The sequence below is a fragment of the Dicentrarchus labrax genome, unplaced genomic scaffold (assembly GCF_905237075.1).
Source record: "Dicentrarchus labrax unplaced genomic scaffold, dlabrax2021, whole genome shotgun sequence".
NCBI classification, from domain to species: Eukaryota; Metazoa; Chordata; class Actinopteri; family Moronidae; genus Dicentrarchus; species Dicentrarchus labrax.
In genome coordinates, this window is record NW_026136712.1 from 11,205,797 (window position 1) to 11,227,512 (window position 21,716).

Below are 21,716 nucleotides of genomic sequence, written 5' to 3' on the forward strand. Positions count from 1 at the left end.
GGAAGTTAACTATCATAATTATATTCCTTTTCCCCATTCCTGGAATATTAAATGGTCATACTAAAACAGAACAACTATAATGAGTTTCCGTATTAGATACAGAGCATAACAAGTGCTTGTTTTAAAAACATATTCAGTCAAAATTCATGCAAACCTGCTGTATTTTATTATATTTGGCCCATGTCTGCATGATCATTTTATAACATTTTAAGACATGCACTCTAACGTTATCAACAAGTGAAACTCATATTCAACATGGTGCTCATGTTTTTTGAGTCTTAATTCATCGAAACCTTAAAATTCAGTCTGGACATTCTTGAGGAGAGAAAGGCCTAAAACCTTATTGCAATATAAAATCAAACAATTCAATGGTTATTTGAAGTACGATCGATTCCCCAGTCTATCAAAAGTCTGACAGCATGTAAGAACATACTGTGGTGTATGTGCATACCTCTTGATTCTCAACATATTGCAGCATTGGAACTGTGCCACATGTCTTCTCTTATCCACCCACTCCTGCCAACACATCACCCCCACTCAAGGACATCCACTGGCCTCCCATCCAGACCCTGCCTCCAACTCACATATGCTGACTTTTAATGTACTGAGCTATGTCAAAATGAATGTCGACGCCCTTATCAACCAGAGTATGCTGACCATCTCATATCTTCATTCTTGTCTTGACTGCAGCCCTTTATTTGTGTTCATGTGTCAGTTCTAGCAGTGGTTCTCAACCTGGGGGTCACCAAAGCTTTTGTTTAGATACAATGTATGACTGTTTTTTTTTAAAAACAATTTAAAATAAATCATACAAACTGAGAATTGTATTTTAAAAAATCCTCTCTAAAGCAATATTCAAAGGAAATAATCTGCTCAAAATGTAGCCAAATGTCAAAATGTTCCCTATTTGGATTCATTGTACAGTTGATCAGGTATATCATGAAATATCCATAAAATATGTCACTTTCCAATGGTTGGAAACCACTGAGTTACAGTACAGGGATCTACAAAGGTTTGGTCACTTTTATTTAAAATGGCTGGTATAAAATTGAGTTCTTCGGGCATTTTGTTTAGGTTGGCTGGAACATACACTCTTTATGGGTTGAACCCTCACATTGTCTGAAATGTGTCACTCTGGGCATTCAAGAGGTGGCAGTAGAGGCGCACACACACACACACACACACACACACACACACACACACACACAAAAGAGCTAACTAGCTAATGTTAGCCGGGGGAGGGTCTCGTTTCTGTGGTGTGTAAACACGAAGATAAAGAGCACTGGCAAACTGGAGTAGCGTAACCTCCACAGAACAAGTAAGTAACAAAAATAAAGCTTACATTGACCTGTAATAAACTAACCAAACGTCCACAGTCAGGCTCAGTTTAGCGTTAAGTAACATTACCTGTCTGTGAAGTTACATAATGTTTAGCTAGCAGATGCTAACGTTAGCTAAACAGTCAGCGTCGACTTAGTGGCTAATTCTTGTTTTAAGTACTTTCAACAATCTGGCTGAAGTCGGAGCCTTTGGTGTAACATTAAGAGTTAACGTTGTCTGTACGTGAACTAGCGTTGTCCAACTTCAGTTCACCGTGAGAGCTAAAATATGCTAACGTTAGCGTAGCCGTCACCTGGTTACAGCCCACTTGAACTCAATCCACTTCACAACACATGACCACAGGCTGGCTCATGTTTTACCGACGCTGTTAAAAACACTGGTTGCATCAAAGCTGGCCAGCAAAGACGTGCACAGCTTCAAGTTGAGAGCTCAAGTTAGCAGCCAGAGAAAGGAAAGGTATTTCTTCTTCTTATGGACAACATGGGAGCCTCACCTGTTGGAACTCAGGTAATAGTTTTATTTAAACTTGATTTGCACTAATTGCATTTTTCTGTCTTTTTGTTTTTAGAAATGCAGTCTGTGGTGAAACAAAACTTCCATTCTGAGACAGAAGCAGACATCAACAAACTCATCAACCTCAAGCTCAATGCATCCTACACCTACCTTGCTCTGGTAGGATTTCTGTAACAGTAACGTTCATTAATCTACATTCATGTATTGTTTCTAAATCCTGTTTTTTGCATAAAACATAAAAATAGTTATTGCCCTCTTTTCAAAGGGCTCTTTTTGTATCACATTCACTGTAATCCCTAAATTACTTGTTGCTTTTATCTCTCTAGGGGATGTATTTTGACAGGGATGATGTGGCTTTGCCAAAATTCTCCAGTTTTTTCCTGGAGCGCTCAGTGAAAGAGAGGGAGCAGGCCGAGAAGCTGCTGGAATACCAGAACATGAGAGGAGGCAGAATTTTGCTTCAAACTGTTGCAGTAAGTCCACAACGTCCAGGTTTTCAAGTTCATTGTTACGACTGGTATTTCTTGGCACATGTGTCACTCCAAGTATCAACATTCTGTTGTAGAAACCAAGTAGGGAGGATTGGAGAGGTGGTCTGGATGCAATGTCCTTTTCCCTGGACTACCAGAAGTCCCTAAACACATGTGTCCTCGATGTGCACCGCAGAGCTGGCAGCCACACTGACCCTCATGTAAGTCTGGCACTCATAGACTTAATATTTAACTCTCATATTATGTTACTTTGGAAAAATGTATTGTTTGGATTCATTGTGTATTATTTTTTTACCAAATAATAGATGATGATAATGTCCAAAAATCTAAATTTGTAAGCAAAAAGCCTAACATTTCAGAGCTCAGTGTCTATTTAAACAATACCTTTCTTCTATATCTGAGTGTACAAACAAAAAAAGTTAAAGCGTGTAACTATTATAAGCTTTACAAGATATTTAAATTTTTATTTTTTATTTCCATTAGTCAACCTGACATATCTGTGATTATAGACTCAAGCTGTATACAAGATATAAGATGTTTGTACTTGTTGTATACTAATAAAACATAAATAACTGCATTTGTGCATGGTCTATTGTTCAGCTGTGAGATAGTGAATATGGGGAAAAACCAGCTACAGTGTTCCACATTAAAAATATGTTGTATTCAAAATCACTGTGTGGAAGATTTCAGGGCCCATTTTGTGACCACCCTTTTCTAGCATTGTTTTCCCTTTAATCACTATTTTCTGTCTTTCTTTTGTAGCTGTGTGACTTCCTCGAGCAGCACTTCCTCATCGACAGCCATGACACCATCAAGAAGCTGGGCGACTACACTGGCAGTCTGACCCGCATCACTGCGTCTGAGACCCAGGGTGCTATGGGAGAGTACCTCTTCGATAAACACACTCTGTAAAAGCCACACTGACTCAAGCGCCACATTTCAGAAGATGTGTGGAGTCAAGAGGGCAAGAGCCGCTCAGACCTTGCATTCTTTTCCGTTAAGAAAATTGCAAAACATTTTCACAGTTTACCACAAACTTCGTTCTTACAGCACAAGAGAAGTTCTAAGCAAAATAACAGAAAATACCTCAATTTGTCTTGAAAGACCACAGTGCAAAAATAAGTCTCACATATATGGTGCTAAAAAATACCATTTTCCTAAGATGTTAAAATTAGTCACTTGTTCAATTTAGACTCAGTTGTATCACATGTCCTACATTCCAGTGTCAGAGGTTTGAACCTTCACAGATATTTTAATTATTGTATACTAATTTGAGTCAAACAATCATTTAAATCATTTAAGATGTATGCAATATCATTGAAAAACTGAATAAAGTCAGATTATGCTTACATATTGTTTTTGTCTTTTCTTTACAACCAGTTCTTTCGGACAATTGTTCAGACAAGGTCATCTGATCTGTCATGCAGTCTAAACACACTTTCTGTGCTTTTTCTAATGTCATGTCTACGCCTATAGAACACTGTAAAGATAACAGCGGGACTTTGCTTACTCAATGTTGGGTAGAAGCTTAATGTTTAACATTAGGCTAGCAGAGAGCTTGTGGTTAAAAAATGCCTATGCTGCTTCTTGGTAAATTACATGTTTCAGTAAAGATAAGATTCAGTTGCAGAAGTGTGTCAACAGTGCATCACAGCCAGGCGTAAGTCATATTTTAGTCTGTTGTATCCGGTGACACAATGCTGAAACACACCTAATATAAATTAAATATAATATTGTACAGTTGAGAGTCTATTGATTCGTATCAGATCAGTTCTTTATATATATTACGATGACTGAATAAGAACACACAACACTGTTTACAAAACATCACTAGAGTATAATTAAAAGTATGTTCTGAGAGGGTAATTCCACCCTGAGGCAAAATCAGACAGGATTTAGAAGGAGTTACCATATCTTTTTTTACTGAAACACGTCTTGTGTTGTTTTAAAAATAAACTGTTTTGTTCTTTCATTGATTACAGTATGCTGTTGCTGATGCACTCTGGTACAAACTGTTAAAAGCAGGTATTAAAGGTCCAGTGTGTAACACATAGAAGGATCTATTGACAGACATTAAATATAATATTTATAGCTATGTCTTCATGATTGTATAATCGCCTGAAAATAAGAATTGTGTTTTTGTTACCCTAGACTGAACTGTTTTTATCTACAGAGGAAGGGTGTCCTCCTCCAAGGAGGTGTTTCTACAGTAGCACATGAATGGACAAATGCTGGCTGTAGATAGGGATAAGTTTCTTAACTTTCATGTTTTTTTGTGACTTTTGCAGCCACTGTAGTTTCTCCGCCATGCTTGGAAGGCTGAGCTGTGTTGTAGTGTATATATACAGTGACCCTTGAACATTCTTGGATATAGTAAATATGTACAAAAACATCAAATCATGTGTATTTGTTCATGGTATTAAAACATTTGTTTTGGCATGTCAAGCAGGCGTTGGGCAGAGATAATGTATCGCCATTGTCATTTACATTATTTATCAGACCTAGAGGACTATCTACTACAGAATTACCATTATTTTGATGACACTGTAACACTAACAGACAGTAGTTACATCCAGAATTTGGTACTGATGAATGTGGATGATGTGTCTTGAGAGTGGGAAAAAGTGTTGCACACTCTATTTATACCTTTATTCAGATTACTAAGATTAACAATCATGATAAGTATATTGTATATTAGAAAACTAAAGTTTGTATGCAGTGGAGAAAGTATAGATTGTCCATTGCTTCAAATAACAGTTATTATGAATTATAATGATCCATTTAAGATTGACATTTCAGAGCTGCATAAGCAAGCCTCCTGTGCAATGTTTGCCATTTTTTTGATAAATGTATAAAATTTGATTTACCTGTAAATATCACACTAGATCTTTTTGGCAAGTTAATTACACCAACATGTGAAGTGTGGGGGTTTGAAATACATATGTTGGAAAAACTACGCCTCAGTTTCTGAAGTACACCCTAAAAGTTAAAATGCCAACCTGCAATAATATGGGCTGTTCATACTCAATCATTTGTATGAACTGATCTTTCAGCCTCTTTCATCTCACAAAGTGAGCTCAGCAGAATGACATCATGTGAAAACAAGAGCTTAAGCTGGAAAAAGTGTCTGTTGTATGAAAACTAAACCCTAAAGTACAGGGACAGATACTGTATAATTTTAGAGTGAACAACATCACTTTTAAGGTAATTGGAAGATACAAAGGGCTGGATAGAAACCAGGAGATATTCAACCTTTGTGTGCGAGACAAGTATCATGTTTTGTTTGAGTTTAAGTATTACCCACACCACCCATCTATGTTTAAATTAATTTTGTTATTACAATCAGATAAGCTGAAAGCCATTTGTAAACTAGGTGCCTTCTTTAAAGAATGTTCTTCCTTTGTTTAAGTAACATTTGTTGTACTTTAGGCCCTCCATGTGCTATCATTTTGATAACGTTATCATATGTACTGTTTGTGCTCTATATCATGTGACCATGGTCTTGAGTTACATAAAATAAATAAAATAGTCTCTATTATTGTTGTATATAGGCTACTTTAAATCTAGAGGAGTGCCCTTAACGGGGGAGAGAAGGTCTTGTTAATTAGCTGACCTCACTGATAGCAAAAGTCATGTCAACAAGACACTGTGCACACTACAGGGGGAATATAATGCAACCCAGTTCAACAGCCCTGCAATAAATGCTGTAAGTTCACAATATAACATTTTTTGCTGGGTTGGTCTTTTCCATTTTGTTTTTCCCCTGCAGTTTATAAATTAACTACTGGAGGAGGCTGTTGCATGTTTGATTGGAGCCACTAAGATCTCCAGATGTAACAGCGCAAACACGTGGCAGCATGCCTGGGGATTACAGCTCACAGTGCTCTAAATACGGGTATGTGTTTTGTACAGTAAAATGGTAAGCCAAGGGATGGGGAGGATGGAATATCCACTCTCGGTGAGAGTTGTTGGTAGATTGGCGATTGACTGCGAGGACAGCTATGCTGAAGGGATTAGTGAAGGGCCCGATGCACTACAATCTCCTCAGTCTAATGGATAAACACAACCACCACTGCCACGTCTCATCAGTATAATGAACGGTCACTTTTCCTACTCAAGGAGAAGTCTTAAATTGTTTACATTTAAATTTGTGAAGTTTTTAACAGCGCAGTAGTAAAATGAGAAAAGGAAACTGTTGCTCTTTACGCGTCTCCAGTCAGAGACACGAAGCAACAGATGTGTTTTCAGCATTCTAATATCGGGAGGAGGGGTAGGGGGGATTAAATCACAACAGTGCTCTAGTGATTTGCCAGTGCTTTAGCTTTGATGGAAAGGGTTGCAGGGAGCCTGCCAGTCAGAGTCAGCGGCATACAGAAGGAACGATGGGTTTGTGAGGGCTCCAACAGGCCAAAGGGGAAGCGACAATAAATACTAAAAGTTGCTCCGAAAGCTCTTTGGGTATAGAAGGAATTAAAGGAACATCAAAAGGTAAGATAAAGCTGCATAAGATTTCTTTAATACTTCTACTATGATTAAGCGCACTACATTACAAAAAATTTGAACTGGTGAGAAAAAGCTAGACCTTTTAGATTTTTTTTAATGATAAAATAAAATTTTTTAAACACACCCAATTAAAGGACTGGTTAATCTCTACACTGGTTCTTTTGATGTGAATGATTTTCCTATAGTTTCCTATGAATCTGAACCTAAAACATCAGACCCTTTTAAATGGCTGATAAAGAGTTACCAATGTGAATCGATGCCAATGTTTTAATTTCATTCAGCATTTACTATTAAAAAGCAGCTGCAACTAGTAAAATTTGGCTCTACATTTGAGAAATGTTTGTGATTCCAAAAAACATTTTTGCTTTTCATACATTAAATCATATAAATTATGTTTATTTTGTCTTATTCAAAATAGTAAGATCAGGGTTTCCCCTAAATCTTGGCCATAGTCCCCTGCAAGTCCTTGGAAACACTTTAATAAACAGTCGTCATTCCAGAAAACTCTTCAAGGGAGGAAAATTGAGGGAGGAAACCAACCCCCGAATATATTTAAGCTTTGAGGATCTGGGATTTTGGATTAATATTGTAGTGCCAGCATTTAATCCAGTTACGTGCATAGACAGTGACGAGAAAAATGGGGATGGGACAAACGGGGGAGTGAAAGCGTGGGTTATGGGGCGGGGGAGATGACAGAGAGAATGAGAGTAACAGAGAGATTAGGGTCAGCCATGTTGAGCATCTGGCTTAGAGATGTCCTCTGGTCCTGAACTGTACTGCAACGCATGGACATAGGGATTACACAGCATACATACGAAGTTGTGTTAGCTCTTACTGCAGGGGCCAGCGTGACGGAGAGCATGACAAACTAACACCACAGAAATAACTGCACTGGTTCTCATGTTTTGACAGGTGCCATGAGGTTGGTTGGCGCTGGGGTCCGGGCCCGGAGGGCTGCGGAGTCGTCTGAACCAGAGCCAGAGGAAGCAACAGAGCCAGTTCACCATGAGCACTCACACACAGAACACCATGAGCACCCCCATTCAGAACATCACCCCAGCCATGACTACAACCACATGAAGGAGAAGTTTATGAATGAGCTTGGGCATCTGCCAAGTAAGCCACTTCTAGAAGATGCAGGAGCGTGATCAGTATTTTTAAAGATATAAGAGTATTTTTAAGATTTGACACAATACAAATAATTATTAAATGGGAAGAGAAAAAACTGCATGAGAACGTTAGATCAGTTAGCAGCTCCTGCTGAGGAGCTGTAAGTAGAGCGCTTAATGATGAACTGCACTACTGGTGACTATGGCAGTGGAACAGGGCCACTCCCAGCTGGGAGTGTGTTATTATCAGATTGTGGTAAAGGGTGTTGGTGACAACACACATGCATGGTCATCAAACTGTCCCTAGATAAACATGAGCTTAAAACAGCACGTCAAGATAGAAATGCTCAAAGGAATCCTCCAATCTTCTGTTGTAAGAAGCATCACATTTTATATTAATCATATTTTATTTTGATGACATAACATATTACGCTCTCGTTTCTGTGTCCAAGCTTTGGAAAAGATATTGTTAGAGATGGTTTAGATTATGGGAGTAAAGTGATTTATGATAGTGGATCTAGTTTTCTTTGATGTAATCTCAAGATTTAAATCCTTTTGAAAATCCTGATGTGTAAGACCAACAAGCTTATACAAAGCCTGTGTTTGAAAGGGTAGTGTTTTAAATCGAGGATCTCTACTTAAAGATCAGGTTCAAACAGACGTTTTTTTGGTCGGTTTGTTGAGGTTTTTGTGGTTGTTGTTTGAGTGTTATCATGAATGTAAAGGACATCAAGGGATTAGACATCCACTCCTTTCTACCAAAATAAGCATACTCCTATCATTCTGCATATGGTCAATACTACTGCGTAATACTATATATATATATGGTGTATGTATGATTATATGTGACAATGAAACTTGAACTTTCTTATCTCTTTTTATTTTGCAGTTCCCATGTGGGCAGTAGCGGCCATTGTTGTGGTAGTCCTGGTTTTGGTGGCCTGCTGCATCTTCTGTGTCTTCAAAAAATGCTTTGGGAAAAAGAAAAAGCCAAAGAAAGTCAGGGAGAGGAAGACAGGTCGACGCAGAAAGGAAAAGGAAGGTGACGGAGAGGCTGGGGATAAGGTATATGATTTCCAGTAACCCATTATTGTATAATCTTACCTGATGGTCATGTTCATGGTGAATATCCAATGCACTGATGTTGTTATCTTGCAGGAGGGTGAAGTAAAGAAGGAAGGGGAGGAAGAAGAGAAAGAACAGGAAAAGCTGGGTAAGCTGGAGTTCTCGTTGGACTACAACTTCACAGATTCCCAGGTAGGTCCTGTGTGAAAACAAAATCATTATTAGTTTCATCAAAGCCAATAAAGACTCAAGCCTTTCACTGGTCACTCTGACACTTGTTCTCTTTCCTCTGAAGCTTATAGTGGGTATCCTTCAGGCTCAGGACCTTGCTGCTATGGACATGGGGGGAACCTCAGACCCCTATGTCAAGGTCTTTTTGTTGCCAGACAAAAAGAAGAAGTACGAGACCAAAGTCCAACGCAAGAATTTATGTCCTGTTTTCAACGAGACTTTCATCTTTAAGGTACCACGCATCGTCATCGAGTTAACTGTTGTTTTTTTTTCTTTCTATTGTCCCAGCTTATGTTGGTGTTCCAGGTTGTTGATGACGTATCACTTTTTGCCCTCATGAGGCAGAAGTTTGGCCTGTCTCTACTTCCCGTCTTTAGTCTTTCATTCCTTGAATGGTGTCTGTCAAGGTATCCCTCCCCCCAAAAACAATGCAGTATGTTTTTAATTGTTCTTTGTTATTGTGAATTTGTACATTTTGTTACATGTAAACATAATTGCCTACTGATTACCTTCACCTATTGTACATCCTAATGTAGTAATAACTTCTCTTTCTAGATCCCCTATGCAGAGTTAGGCGGAAAGACTTTGGTGCTGCAAGTTTTTGACTTTGATCGTTTCTCCAAGCATGATATGATTGGTGAGATAAAGATCGCCATGAACAGTGTTGATTTGGGACAGCCAATGCAACAATGGAGAGACTTGGAGAGTGGTGAGAAGGAGGAGGTATGATATATTGTGGAAGATAAATATTTGAACTCAAAAGCAATATTCAAAATATAAAATTTTAAATATATATATATATTTAAATATTATATTAGAAATCAGTAGAAATAATTTTTTTATAAAAGATGTGTTGAATTTAATTTGATGGGACTTGGTGGTAATCTAGAATATTTTCCTTTCAGCAAGAAAAACTGGGCGATATTTGCATTTCTTTACGGTATGTTCCCACTGCTGGAAAACTGACAGTGAACATCATGGAGGCAAAGAACCTGAAGAAAATGGATGTTGGTGGCTTGTCAGGTAATTAAGCCTCCTGCCACTTATTATCACTTTGTCAGATATTTATATTTATCTCAACAAACTTCAGTGTCATGAGGAAGTAAAAAAAAAAAAAAAACACCCTAATTTCCTCTTTCAAAAGATCCGTTTGTGAAGATTGTCCTGCAGCAAAATGGGAAACGGATTAAAAAGAAGAAGACGACAGTCAAGAAAAACACGCTCAACCCTTACTTTAATGAGAGCTTCAGCTTTGAAGTCCCCTTTGAACAGATACAGGTAGGCTGTGTCTCCATATCAATCAATTTGAAATGTAACAAACAGTGTTGATGTGTGGGGGTGGGGAATGGTTTGATAACACATCTATCTTTCGTCTTTCAGAAAGTGCAGGTCGTCCTCACAGTGTTCGACTACGATAAACTTGGTAGCAATGACCCCATTGGAAAGACCTTCATGGGTTACGGAGCTACAGGAGTCGGCCTGCGCCACTGGTCAGATATGCTTGCCAATCCCAGACGTCCAGTAGCCCAGTGGCACACGCTCCTGCCAGAAGAGGAAGTCGATGCAGCACTCAAAGCAAAACCTCGTTAGAGTCGTATCTTGTTCGAGTATCAATTACTACTGATGTGTTACTTATTGTTAATCCTGATGTTTTCTCATTTAGCATGTTCTGTGTTCCATTTTGTTTATTTTGAGATAATTGAATGTGTGCATGTGTGTGTTTGTGTGTGTGTGTGTGTGAGTATGTGTGCAATGTAAAGACCATTTTTGATATTTGGTTGTTATTAAAACCTCCTCCTTACCTTATACTGTAAACCAATTTGACTCTGTGCTTGTGTTGAATAACACTTATCTGTAAATGTGCATATTTTGTGTATATGCTCATTCATGGGCCTAGTAAAAATTTAGATACATAAATGAAGTATATCAGAATTACTGTGCTCTGAAATGTTAGTTGACTCTGAAGACATGGTAGAGCTTTTACATTTCAAGAAATGTACACTGGGCCTTTTTGCTCATTTTGCAGTGCTGTAGTGCAACAGATTGCTTAAAAAGGCCTGCTGTAATGCCCTGGATCTTTTCAAATGCAAATAAACCCACAATTGACAGTTTCACATCAATGCATTTCTTACTCTCTTTCCTTTTATTACATTAAAATTAAATCTACTGTTTAACTGTGACAATTAAATAAAAGCTGTAGGGGAAATACTCTCGAGTGCTATTGCAGAGAGAAGAACATTCTGGATAATACAATTACACAACCATCTTTCAGCATTATAATCTATTGGCCTTCAGATCTAAAAAGAGAGGACTGCAGTGAGGCCATATCACTGGGAGATGGCGCTTGTCTTCCCCATTCAGACACTGTTGCCTAGCAACAGAACTCAAACTTTCTGTTCAGACCAGCTGTAAATTTCACTCCGTTGTCACAATTGAGGTGAGTTTTTCCCCCCTTGTGTTTTATTGTGTGATATTATCTGGTGGCAGCTTATGACAGGTTTTATCACCATATTGAGGACAGAGACGTGTTTTATTGATACGCTTCTTTCGGCCGAGTACCGTTAATTATCTATAATGAGCTAACAGTTAGTTAGTGCTAAGCTAAGCGTTAACCTTACCCTTACCGGTTGAGTCTTGATGTGAACGGTTAGGTGTTTGTTTGTTTGTCTTTCTTTTCGGTCGCGCTGCAGGATGAGTGCTGGACGGGCCTCCGAGGGCGCGGGCTGCATCACCTGGTGGGGCTTCAGTCCCGCTCGAGACCTCCTGAGCACGGGTGAGAGCCTCAGCAGTGTTGGTTGTGTGCAGTGGTGGGAAGTAACTGAGTACATTTTTACTCATGTACTCTTCTTTATGTTGCTAAATATTGTGTTTTTTACTCCACTACATTCATTTTACAGCATTAGTTATATATTACATACAGAATATATGAGCTGTATACACTGTTATGGGTTAATCTGCCCAACAGTAAGCTATATGAAGGAGTTGGCTTCACCTCGACCACCACTACAACATTAAAGTAGCACTTACATGTTGATGCATTAATGATGATCCAATAAATAAACACTAACAGGGGCCATTCTGCATAATGAGTACTTTCACTTTTGGCACTTGAGGCCTACATTTTGTTACTTCTGTATTGTGTTTTTACATAAGTGCTCATTTTAATGCATTAGTGTGGTTATTGTATTGTGGAGCTTATTGTTATACCAGCAGATAATGTGTTATAGTAATTTAATGAATTTGTACACAAAACCAGACAAATCAAACCAAATCAAGGCCTCAAACTCAACTGTTACCTAGTTAAATCAACGGCATTGGCAGTCCCTAATAATATCCTGTTGGTACCTACTGCAGGTTTATTGCACTGAATAATAAAGTCCATCCTATTTAAATAGCACAGGAGATGTGTGGGGCTGGATACCATTTGAAATATTTTGATACTATAACACAATATCTTTTTTAAAGCTTTACTTTGGGACCTATAATCCAGCATTTCAAACTCCTAAGAATTCTGTCTAAAATCATCACCAAATCATTAAATATCTGAATAAAGAATAGGTAAACCAGAGTATAAATCTGACCATACATTCAATGCCAACTTTTGATACTCAGTGCTATGAGACATTTCTGTTGGTTCTAACTATATACCTACTGTATGCTATCTCTCTCTGTGCCCAGGCCCTGTGAGACCTGAAGGGGAGGTCAATGTTTTACTGGTTGGCAGTGGAGACCTACGACATATTTTGAAGACCATTGCTGGTTTGCAGAGCAAGAAAAGCCTACATGTGAGCCATAGTATCTTAAACTGTTGTGTGACAAATTGTTATGCCCTACTGCGAACTGCAAACTTCTTCTCTCTGCCCCACTGCAGGTGTGGGTGATAGAAAACAGCATGGAGGAGGTGGCTAGACAGCTTCTGCTCCTCTACTTGGCACTGATGCCCCAGGAAAGCATGGGAAACAATGGTAAGTAGGATTTTTGTGAAATTATTAACTTTATACATTTAGTTCAATAAAGCTATTATGGCGCTAGATGTGCTAGAAGATATTTTGCTATGTGTTTTTTTATTTTCAGAGAAGACGGAGGTATTCCTGGAGGTGTTTGGGAACAGTGAGATCCGCAGTCAGACAGAAGAGATACTGAGACATGCAGCGTCACAGCTCTCTCTGTCTGTTACTGAATCACTGGAGACAGCCACACACACCTGCCTGAACACAACGCTTCTCAAGGTACAATTATTTGTTGAACAAGACGTGTTTCTGTAAAGGTCCAGTATGTAGGATTTAGTGGCATCTGGCAGTGTAGTTGCAGATTGCAACCCCGTTGCTTCACCCTTCCCTTACGTGAAGAACAAATTACAGTGGCCGCAAAAAACTACTGTAGAAATATGGCGGTTCACCATGTAATGCGATACACGGCGCCTGTCGATAAAAAATACTTGTTTTTAGGTAACAAAAACATAACGATTCCTATATTCAGGTGATTATACACTAATCAAAACATAGTTATGCGTATTATATAACATTTCTGCTCATTGATCTTCCTAAATGTTACACACTGGACCTTTAGGACCTTATGATTGAGCTTTTTCTGAGGCCTGCTCAGTCAAACCCATGTGAAACTACATGTATTATACAGTACATGATGAACAAAATGAAGCTGTGTGGGCGCAAATTCAGTCTATTTATATTTCTACAGTTTAAGGAGCGAGATGAGCTGGCCAGGATATTGAAGTTGTGGATCCAGCCTCAGACTTCATCATCTATCTCAATGTCGAAGGCCTGGGATTATCGGGTCAGGCAACACCTTGGAACACGCTACAACTCCAAGGGGGGCAGCTTCGACTGGGACCTTACGATGAAACTGCACGAGAAAGGGGTATTTGAATGTTTGGTGTACATTTGTCCGTTAAAATGTGCTACACCAAGTTACCCACAGGAATTAGAAGTTTATATGTTTCACTGAAGAATGGACACTCACTCTCTATCTGCAGTGTGGTGCCATCAACAAACAGCAATATGTGCGATGGAGGGAACGAGGTCTGGCGTTCGAAATGAGGGAAGGTGTCTACCAAACAGCCAATCCAACTTTGCTCTCTTCACGAGTGTTCAATCAGGTAAGTGTTTCTAAACAATGTTTCTATGCAATGCAGAATAAGATGGTGTGAAGGAACTTGTCTTTGCGTGTTTATGGACAGAAAGGGGACAGAGTGGCTGTCCGGGGCTACTGGGGGGACATTGTTTCCAGTCCTTACCTCGCCTTTGGCATAGAAACTGAAGACAAGAGCCTGCTGAAGACACAGAATGGGCAATACATCAAGGTAAAATATACAGTAGTAATATCACGGATTACATGTTAGATTATAGTTAGATCTCTGTTTCTTCATATATATATATATATATATATATATATACACTGATCCCTTCCTTTCCTCACATCCACAGACAGCCCAGGATATCTCCATTGCAAATGTACAGGCATTGTTCCAGTCCCTGTCCAGTAGACGGGGCTGCCCCACTACTTCTCAGTCAGACGCTGAAGCACTGCAGCCATCCACACAGACTGACCGAAAATCTATCACCATCACTGGTAAATGGTTAACACTAGCAGGCCTGTGGCTCCAGATGATAAGAACAGGAATAGCAGCTCAAAATCTTTTTAACTCTAAATGTTCAGATTGAGGTGAAAAATGGAATTCAGCTACACAGCACGCTGTAGTATTTCAGTGTGTTTTAATTTACATGTTTAAATACATGAAAGAAGCGTAAATGCAAATTAGGTTTTGGTATGTGTATGACAGTTCACTTCGCATCCTTCTGAAGGCTGTTCTGATGTTTAGCACACAGAAAACGGTAACAGTGTAAAAAAGATGGTTTCAGCACTGCATTTTCTCAAATCCTTTTCAGACTTGATGTGTCTGAATGGGATCTCTGTGACCTTCCTGCCTATGGATTCACTCCACAAACTGCCACAAAAACAGAAATATTCACACTTCTTCAACTCAATCTACTTCTCTGCCAGGTGAAAGCTTTTCCTCTGATCTTTTACAAAGATAAAGATGCAATAAGAGATTTAAATATATAAATACAAATATAGTGGACAGCAGAATACTAACATAACTGCTGATTATGTTTAATTCCTGTGTTTCTGTTCCCTCTCTGTCAATGCTGTAAAGCTGCGTGCACCAGTTGGGCCCAACAATGAGACAGATTGCAGCACCAGACGCTGTGCTCGTCGTGGAGTTGGCCAAGTGAGGGTTTTTATAGTAACAGGGCTTGTTACCATGGTGACAGTACAGTCACCAAGAGTACAGTGGCAATGAAATGCACAGGTGCAGAGTATTTGCTTGTGTGTATCTGATATTTCCTGTCTGTTACATATCCTATATTTAAGTTCACTGTTCACATTTAATAATAATTGTAACTGGTTTTTGCATTGAAGTTGTGTTTGTGTGTCACTGTGTATCTCAGGTACATTTTGGATCTGAGCAAAGTGCAGGAAGCAGGCTTTGCAAAGGAAGTGTTGCGCATCGCTCTAGAGGCTGAATTTGAACCGTGGCTTGAGGGGAAGATTGATGATGTCCACGCTGTTTTCATACCACGGAAGAAGTGAAGGTGGTTAATGGTAATGTTAATGTCATCAGAGCGGTTTACTCTGCTCCCCATTGTCAGCAGCTTCACCTTCACAATTTGCAACTGATAGGCAAGATGACATTGCTTCAGAGCACATTTCATCAGCTCTTATGCAGACAGAATTTATCTTTCCTTCATGAAGATAGATAGTACTTCATTTTTGTTTGTAGTAGCTGTTTGAATTTTCCAGGAGAATAATCAGATTTCCATTTTGAATGATTCTGATAGAAAATGTTATGTATACATGCATTTTAATAAATACAGATGCCAATGCAAGTGGTTGTATTTCAGTAATTGCCACACATAGATCTCTTATATCTCTCTTAGCTTAAGTGATGAACACTGCAAAACTGCTGCAATCGTGGACTGTCTTCTTGTTTCTTTGTGCCTCCTGTGTGAGTTCACTTCCAGCGTCCTCCAACCTTCCCCTTACCATGGACCTTTTTGCTGCATTTGAGACAAGAAAACAATAGTAAAGTAGATTATGATCAATTCTAGTCCACACAGAAACAACCAGCAAGTGTTAGAGATCAGCCTTATCACTTTATGATAATATCTTAGATGTTTGCACCCTGTGCATAAAGTGGCAGAGCTGTGAGTGCCGTTTCCTGTTTATAAGCAATTCTTTCCATATCATATATTTGCATAGTCAATGCAAAGTAGCTCTCTACAGTGCTCAACAATACTTTTTCTATCTTGGTGTGTGATTGTTGTTTAATGGTTGTTAAGGACAATGAGCAGATGACTCACAATTTCTGAGCATGTTGGATTCGGTTCAGGAGGACGTTGATCTGAAAGGAAAAAAAACATACAATCTGACCTCACAAATGGTAAATTTTTTAAATTCCGTATATTTTCAGTTGAACGGCTAACCTCATACTTCTGCCTCCTCATCTTCTCAGTCAGATCGAATTTCTCTGACTCCAGCTTGTAGATACATTCCCACATCTCCTTGGCTCTCTCTCTAAAACACAACAACGTTAAACACACCTTCTAAGAGGTCACTGGCTACAGATTAAAATGGCCTGGACTACCTAGCTGGCATTCCTACAACTAATGTAATGCACATTTTTGTGAATGAATCCAAATCGACTGGCAACAACTCAATTCATTCTCATTCTTTAATGGACTTTAAACTAACCTCAGGCCATCCTCTCTCAGGTTCTCTATAGCCAGTGGCTTGTGTCTCTCTGCTAGAGTCTTCTTCTTGATTTCCCTCGCCGTTTGCCTTTTGCCTCGCCTCTGCTCTACCTGCAGGAAACCAACACAACTCCCCTTCAGACACATGGACTTACAGAAGGAACTAGAAATATGCACTCCACATACTTGTGGTATATAGTGACACACCTTGCCTACAAATGTATTATTCTGACCTTGGCCAGGAACCCTCCAAAGTGAGCCCCCATGTTGGAGAGCACTTTCTTCTTCTTGGCCTCATCATCCGCCCTCTTCTTGGCCTCTTCGTCCTCTTTCCTCTGTCTCTCCTCCTGTGGGAGTCATCTTCAGCTGATTACTGCTACTTAAATTTCTCTTTTATAGTGTGGAGGGTCAAAATAGGGTGATGTTAGCGGATTATTGACATGCATGGATTAAACAACATGTGTAATACAATGTTAAGCATTAATCACCGCAATCCGTGTCTGTCTGTCCCGCTCTTTTTCAGCCCTCACACGCTGCTGCTCTGCTCTCTCTGCCCGGCGGCTCTCCTATAACAGAAAAACCACGCCAGCTGGACTTTCACACATGGCTCTTTCATCACTATTATTCTGAACAGTCAGTGTATCCTGACAAATCTCTCTTTCAGACAAATAAATGGAGAAAACAGCATGGGAAAGGCAGTACAATCCTGTCTTTGAGTCCTATCAGCTCCTCTTCCTCCTTCTTCCTCTGCTCAAAGTGGACATCAATCAGAGTCTGCAGCTCCAGGAGGTCTTTCTCCATCCTTTTCCTGTGGATATCCTTATAGGGAACAGTGGATACACAGATGAAGATGATTTGATGCTGTAATCATGCAATTGTTCCATTAACAATAATCTTGAAGGAACATACATCAAAGTCAACCCTCTCCCCCTCAGGGATTTTGGGGGCAGCTAGCTGCGTGACCACTGGCCTGTAAAATAACACGATAAGATAAGATTATTTTTACTTAAGTGCAACACATTTAGTGGTAAAATCAGACGATATTCTTTGGTGTTGAGTATTCCCATGTAGGCTTACTTGTATTTGGGGCGTTCTTCTTCAACATGATAGCCAGAGCAGCGATGAAAAAGTGAGTCAGGTCATTTTTTGACAGTTACATTTTAAAACACATCAGAAAAAAATTATGCATGTTAACTATAATAGGCAAAAGGCATAAATATTTATTTTTTTAATTGTTGCCACTGTTCATACCACTGACTTGTTAACTGCCCTACAAAAGATAAACAGCTTATCATACTGTTTCACACTACGTCTAGAGACAATTTAAGGCTTAAGGTTGCCTGCTCATTTTGAATTCAAATTCAAAGTTCTTGTCTTTTACTGTGCTACCAGTGATTGACTGGCAAATCAGCTAAAAACTATGTGTAAATGGGACGGATTACAAAATGTAAATCAGTATTTACATTTTAAAAGCTGTCCTGAAGGGGTTCTTGTTCTGCACTTTCATAGCGTGTATCTGAATGTGTTAAGGAAAGGCTAATAAAATCAACACACTGTCTCACCTCCTTCTCCCTGCTCCTCATCTTCTTCTGGAGAAAGAAAGATTGACAGAGCACTTGAGTGAGTGAGAGAAGAGATGAAAATGCTGCTTTATTCAATTAATGAATGAATTTCCTTACCCTCCTGATGGCCTCTAAATAAAAAAAGAATTAAAAATACACATTATACCATAAAAGTTTAGAAATGATGAATAATAGGTGAGTTGGCAGGACTGGAATGACTCACCCATGATCTTCTAAATCAGACATGGTGACACTGGAGAGAAAACCATAGATATAAAAATCACTGCCAGTATAAATTTGCAACAGCATCAGTCCAATATATGAAAGGTCTCATATTTTTCAAATTTTTCTCAGGATATTTAAAAATGTAGTTCTGCTAAAAGGGGTAATGACAACATACATTTGTAGAACATGTCTTAAATGGTCAAAATTATAACTATAAAACAACAACATGGGTTTGTCTGATGTTATTTTTGGAAAAACTCAGGGAACTTTAAAGCAACACTATGTAACTTTTGAATAGTAAATAACACAATATAGCACTTAAAATTTAAAAGCTAATTCAGAAACAATAAAACGCAAACTCCCTCCATTAAAAACACTGATGAGTTTTGCTGCTACAGCCTTATTTAGTCTGAAATGGCCAGTAGCTTAGTGTGGCTTATGTTAGCTAACATTAGAAACTACAGGTATTGCTGTGTTTCTGGATCAGTTTGCTGGATTTTATGGCTCTTCTCTATTTGTGCCACATAACATTTTAGCTCAGTCAGGTCACCTAATGATGACGCCTTTAAAGCAACTGACATGAAATGTTGGGAAATTATGAGAAATTCAATGTGCCCTAGGTTATTCTGTAATTGCCACTTGTAGCCACTGTGGCAAAAGTTGCCAAAAGAAAAATATAATCCTTTGCTATCCATTTAAGGGCCATAGAAGCTCCTATCTCCTGATGTCAAAAATTAAAATAGTGAACAAATTTCATGACTTGTGAGACGGTCACTGGAGATGCAATACGCGTTAAACGTCAGTGCTTTAGTTCAAAGAATAAGATTAAGGGGAGAGCCATTTGTAGCTAATGATCTAGGAATAGAAGAGGCCAGAGGGGCTGCAGGCCGGAGCAGTGTCCTGTTACCCAGGATAACAGTGACGTATCTGGCCAATCCTTCTTGTTTAATTTGATTTACAAGAGAGAATGTGGGATGGAGAGATTAAGCTGGTCGACTGGCTGCTATTAACACCAGCCAAGTCCTCTATTGTCATTTGATCCACTCGCAGTCTCACTGAACTGAAGGGATGTCTAAATATGTGTGGAGCAACATTATTATAGTTAACTAAAAGTAAACTAAAAGCTCTAACTAGTGTGTGAAAAAACACTTTAGTGATCTGAAATAAAAACTAGACTTTAGAAAAAAATTAAAACTGAGACGATATTGTTTACTTACAAAACTAACTAAAATAATATAAAAATAGAGAGGAAATGTCTTCAGTTTTAGTCTTTGTCAATTGGGTCAAATTAGTCAACACAACTAGCGTGAGGAGGTATTGGTGCATATGTTTATTGTGACTGGGACGTCTACATGACTGTGAGTCAATGTTTGTATTATAATACATATACTGATCTTCTTAAATATTGCCCCTGACAACAACTGAATAATAATTAAACTAAAACTAAACATTAACCAATAAACACTAAACTGAAACAAGCAAAACCGCAGTGGAAACTAACAGAAAACACAAATTAAAAACAAAATAAAAATAAAAATGAATGATAAAATACAAAACTATAATAACTATGCTGTGGAGCACCATAAGTAAGTTTTGCGTTCCTAAAGATTACTAAAGTTTACATATTTCAGTGTGACTTTGACCAAATGTCGAAACACTATTTTCAATGCAAATAACTGGAGCCACTCCCAGACTGCCTGTGTTTTAGTGTACTATCATGGTACACTGAGCACTGAGGCCTCTTAGATCCCGTCATAGTTAGTTTTTAGCCAAGATCTCAGAGCATGAGCATGTGAATCTGAATAAACACGGGCACAGGGACAAAAGGCAGATGAGGGATTGGGAGAGGAATTCATCACATCGTACCACTGTTGAGTGTTTCTGGCCAAACTGACCAACAGAGTCACAGGCAGACAGAGAGGCCAAGGGCACCGAGAATAACTTGTCATGAGTGAGCGTGAGAGATATAATACACCTTTATCAGCACTCACCGACCCAGTGGTGGGTCCAGCTGTTCAACTGTGCTGTTTTGTCCACTGAATTTTATTATAATTTAATGTCAATCCCAGAGTTTGCAAAGATACCTGATACTGCAGGCCTAAAATGTTTAGTACAAACCATCTAGATGTTTCTGCTTGAGCAGCCATTATAACATGGCATCTTGGATGTATATATTTCACATTATGTTATGAGCCAGAAAATCAAAACAATGAGCTGAAAGACACTAAAAAAAGGTCTGCAGTGCTGAGGGCAACTGTATGTGGGTTCATCACTACAAGTTTGCATATTAGACATAGTCATTTGATGAATTGTTATCATGAAGAATATTGAGTATAGCTGCATTAAACAAGCTAATTTGAGCAAACTATTTCATAGCCTTGGAGTAATAATAATGTAATTCAAAGTCCATAAACAATAATCAAAACCAATGGTGTGCACGTTCAGGAGATTTTAGAACTACATACCAGTTACTGTGCTACATACTACATGTACTACTACATATATCATGTAAAGACTGTGCCAGATTTAAATTATAACTCTAAAAAGAGAAGAGCCTAGTCTATTTTGATGGTTTTAAGTTTATGATTGATTGCAAATATCTCAGAAAGACAGAAAACTGCCACTTCGACATTGCTTTAGGAAAAGAACAGCGTGAAGAAAAAAGTCAAAACAACATACCTGAACAGCAAAAGGATGGATGGAAGGCTGTTCACGGATGAAAACAAGGAGAGTAACAACTAGAGGGGAGACAGAGCTTTATATAAGGGGTCCTCTGGGGTGACAGAGAAATGACTTGGACTAAAATGTGTGTGTGTGTGTGTGTGTGTGTGTGTGTGTGTGTGTGTGTGTGTGTGTGTGTGTGTGTGGCATTTAGAAAAGAAGGACAGGGACTCTACATGGATT

General features: G+C 38.8%; 4 protein-coding genes across 13 annotated transcripts; 3 read left to right on the plus strand and 1 right to left on the minus strand.

Annotated features, from left to right (window-relative positions):
• The first annotated feature begins 1,164 nt into the window (after window positions 1–1,164).
• Window positions 1,165–3,694, plus strand: zgc:56095 (Ferritin, lower subunit-like). Of its 2 annotated transcripts, none has more exons than XM_051417516.1 (5): window positions 1,165–1,318; window positions 1,910–2,013; window positions 2,181–2,327; window positions 2,420–2,545; window positions 3,108–3,694. In XM_051417516.1, exons 2-5 carry the CDS (start codon window positions 1,912–1,914, stop codon window positions 3,255–3,257), a joined length of 525 nt encoding a protein of 174 aa, XP_051273476.1. In that variant the 5' UTR covers window positions 1,165–1,318; window positions 1,910–1,911; the 3' UTR covers window positions 3,258–3,694. The 2 variants fall into 2 exon arrangements, with proteins under 2 accessions (XP_051273476.1, XP_051273477.1); XM_051417517.1 differs by lacking the exon at window positions 1,165–1,318 and adding an exon at window positions 1,639–1,797.
• A 2,914-nt stretch (window positions 3,695–6,608) lies between these two features.
• On the plus strand, window positions 6,609–11,373 carry syt5b (synaptotagmin Vb). Its single transcript, XM_051417525.1, has 9 exons — window positions 6,609–6,833; window positions 7,761–7,964; window positions 8,847–9,022; window positions 9,116–9,214; window positions 9,318–9,485; window positions 9,809–9,976; window positions 10,159–10,276; window positions 10,398–10,531; window positions 10,634–11,373. The coding sequence occupies exons 2-9, from the start codon at window positions 7,766–7,768 to the stop codon at window positions 10,841–10,843; spliced, it is 1,272 nt and encodes a 423-aa protein (XP_051273485.1). The 5' UTR covers window positions 6,609–6,833; window positions 7,761–7,765; the 3' UTR covers window positions 10,844–11,373.
• A 202-nt stretch (window positions 11,374–11,575) lies between these two features.
• Window positions 11,576–18,586, plus strand: LOC127373242 (dynein axonemal assembly factor 3-like). Of its 3 annotated transcripts, none has more exons than XM_051417523.1 (13): window positions 11,576–11,690; window positions 11,944–12,026; window positions 12,932–13,038; window positions 13,125–13,218; window positions 13,328–13,482; window positions 13,952–14,131; window positions 14,247–14,369; window positions 14,451–14,573; window positions 14,698–14,842; window positions 15,160–15,274; window positions 15,429–15,503; window positions 15,724–15,877; window positions 17,549–18,586. In XM_051417523.1, exons 2-12 carry the CDS (start codon window positions 11,945–11,947, stop codon window positions 15,863–15,865), a joined length of 1,341 nt encoding a protein of 446 aa, XP_051273483.1. In that variant the 5' UTR covers window positions 11,576–11,690; window position 11,944; the 3' UTR covers window positions 15,866–15,877; window positions 17,549–18,586. The 3 variants fall into 3 exon arrangements, with proteins under 3 accessions (XP_051273483.1, XP_051273484.1, XP_051273481.1); XM_051417524.1 differs by having other exon boundaries at window positions 15,724–15,867; XM_051417521.1 differs by lacking the exon at window positions 17,549–18,586 and having other exon boundaries at window positions 15,724–16,161.
• On the minus strand, window positions 14,971–21,578 carry LOC127373245 (troponin T, slow skeletal muscle-like). Of its 7 annotated transcripts, none has more exons than XM_051417535.1 (12): window positions 21,492–21,578; window positions 18,811–18,840; window positions 18,705–18,718; window positions 18,588–18,614; window positions 18,103–18,118; window positions 17,935–17,995; window positions 17,728–17,844; window positions 17,514–17,591; window positions 17,259–17,372; window positions 17,027–17,136; window positions 16,636–16,849; window positions 14,971–16,332 (listed from the first exon to the last, which is right to left on the minus strand). In XM_051417535.1, exons 2-12 carry the CDS (start codon window positions 18,831–18,833, stop codon window positions 16,315–16,317), a joined length of 792 nt encoding a protein of 263 aa, XP_051273495.1. In that variant the 5' UTR covers window positions 18,834–18,840; window positions 21,492–21,578; the 3' UTR covers window positions 14,971–16,314. The 7 variants fall into 7 exon arrangements, with proteins under 7 accessions (XP_051273495.1, XP_051273494.1, XP_051273492.1 ...); XM_051417534.1 differs by having other exon boundaries at window positions 18,103–18,121; XM_051417532.1 differs by lacking the exon at window positions 21,492–21,578 and having other exon boundaries at window positions 16,636–16,676; window positions 16,759–16,849; window positions 18,103–18,121; window positions 18,811–19,254.
• Window positions 21,579–21,716: the final 138 nt, after the last annotated feature.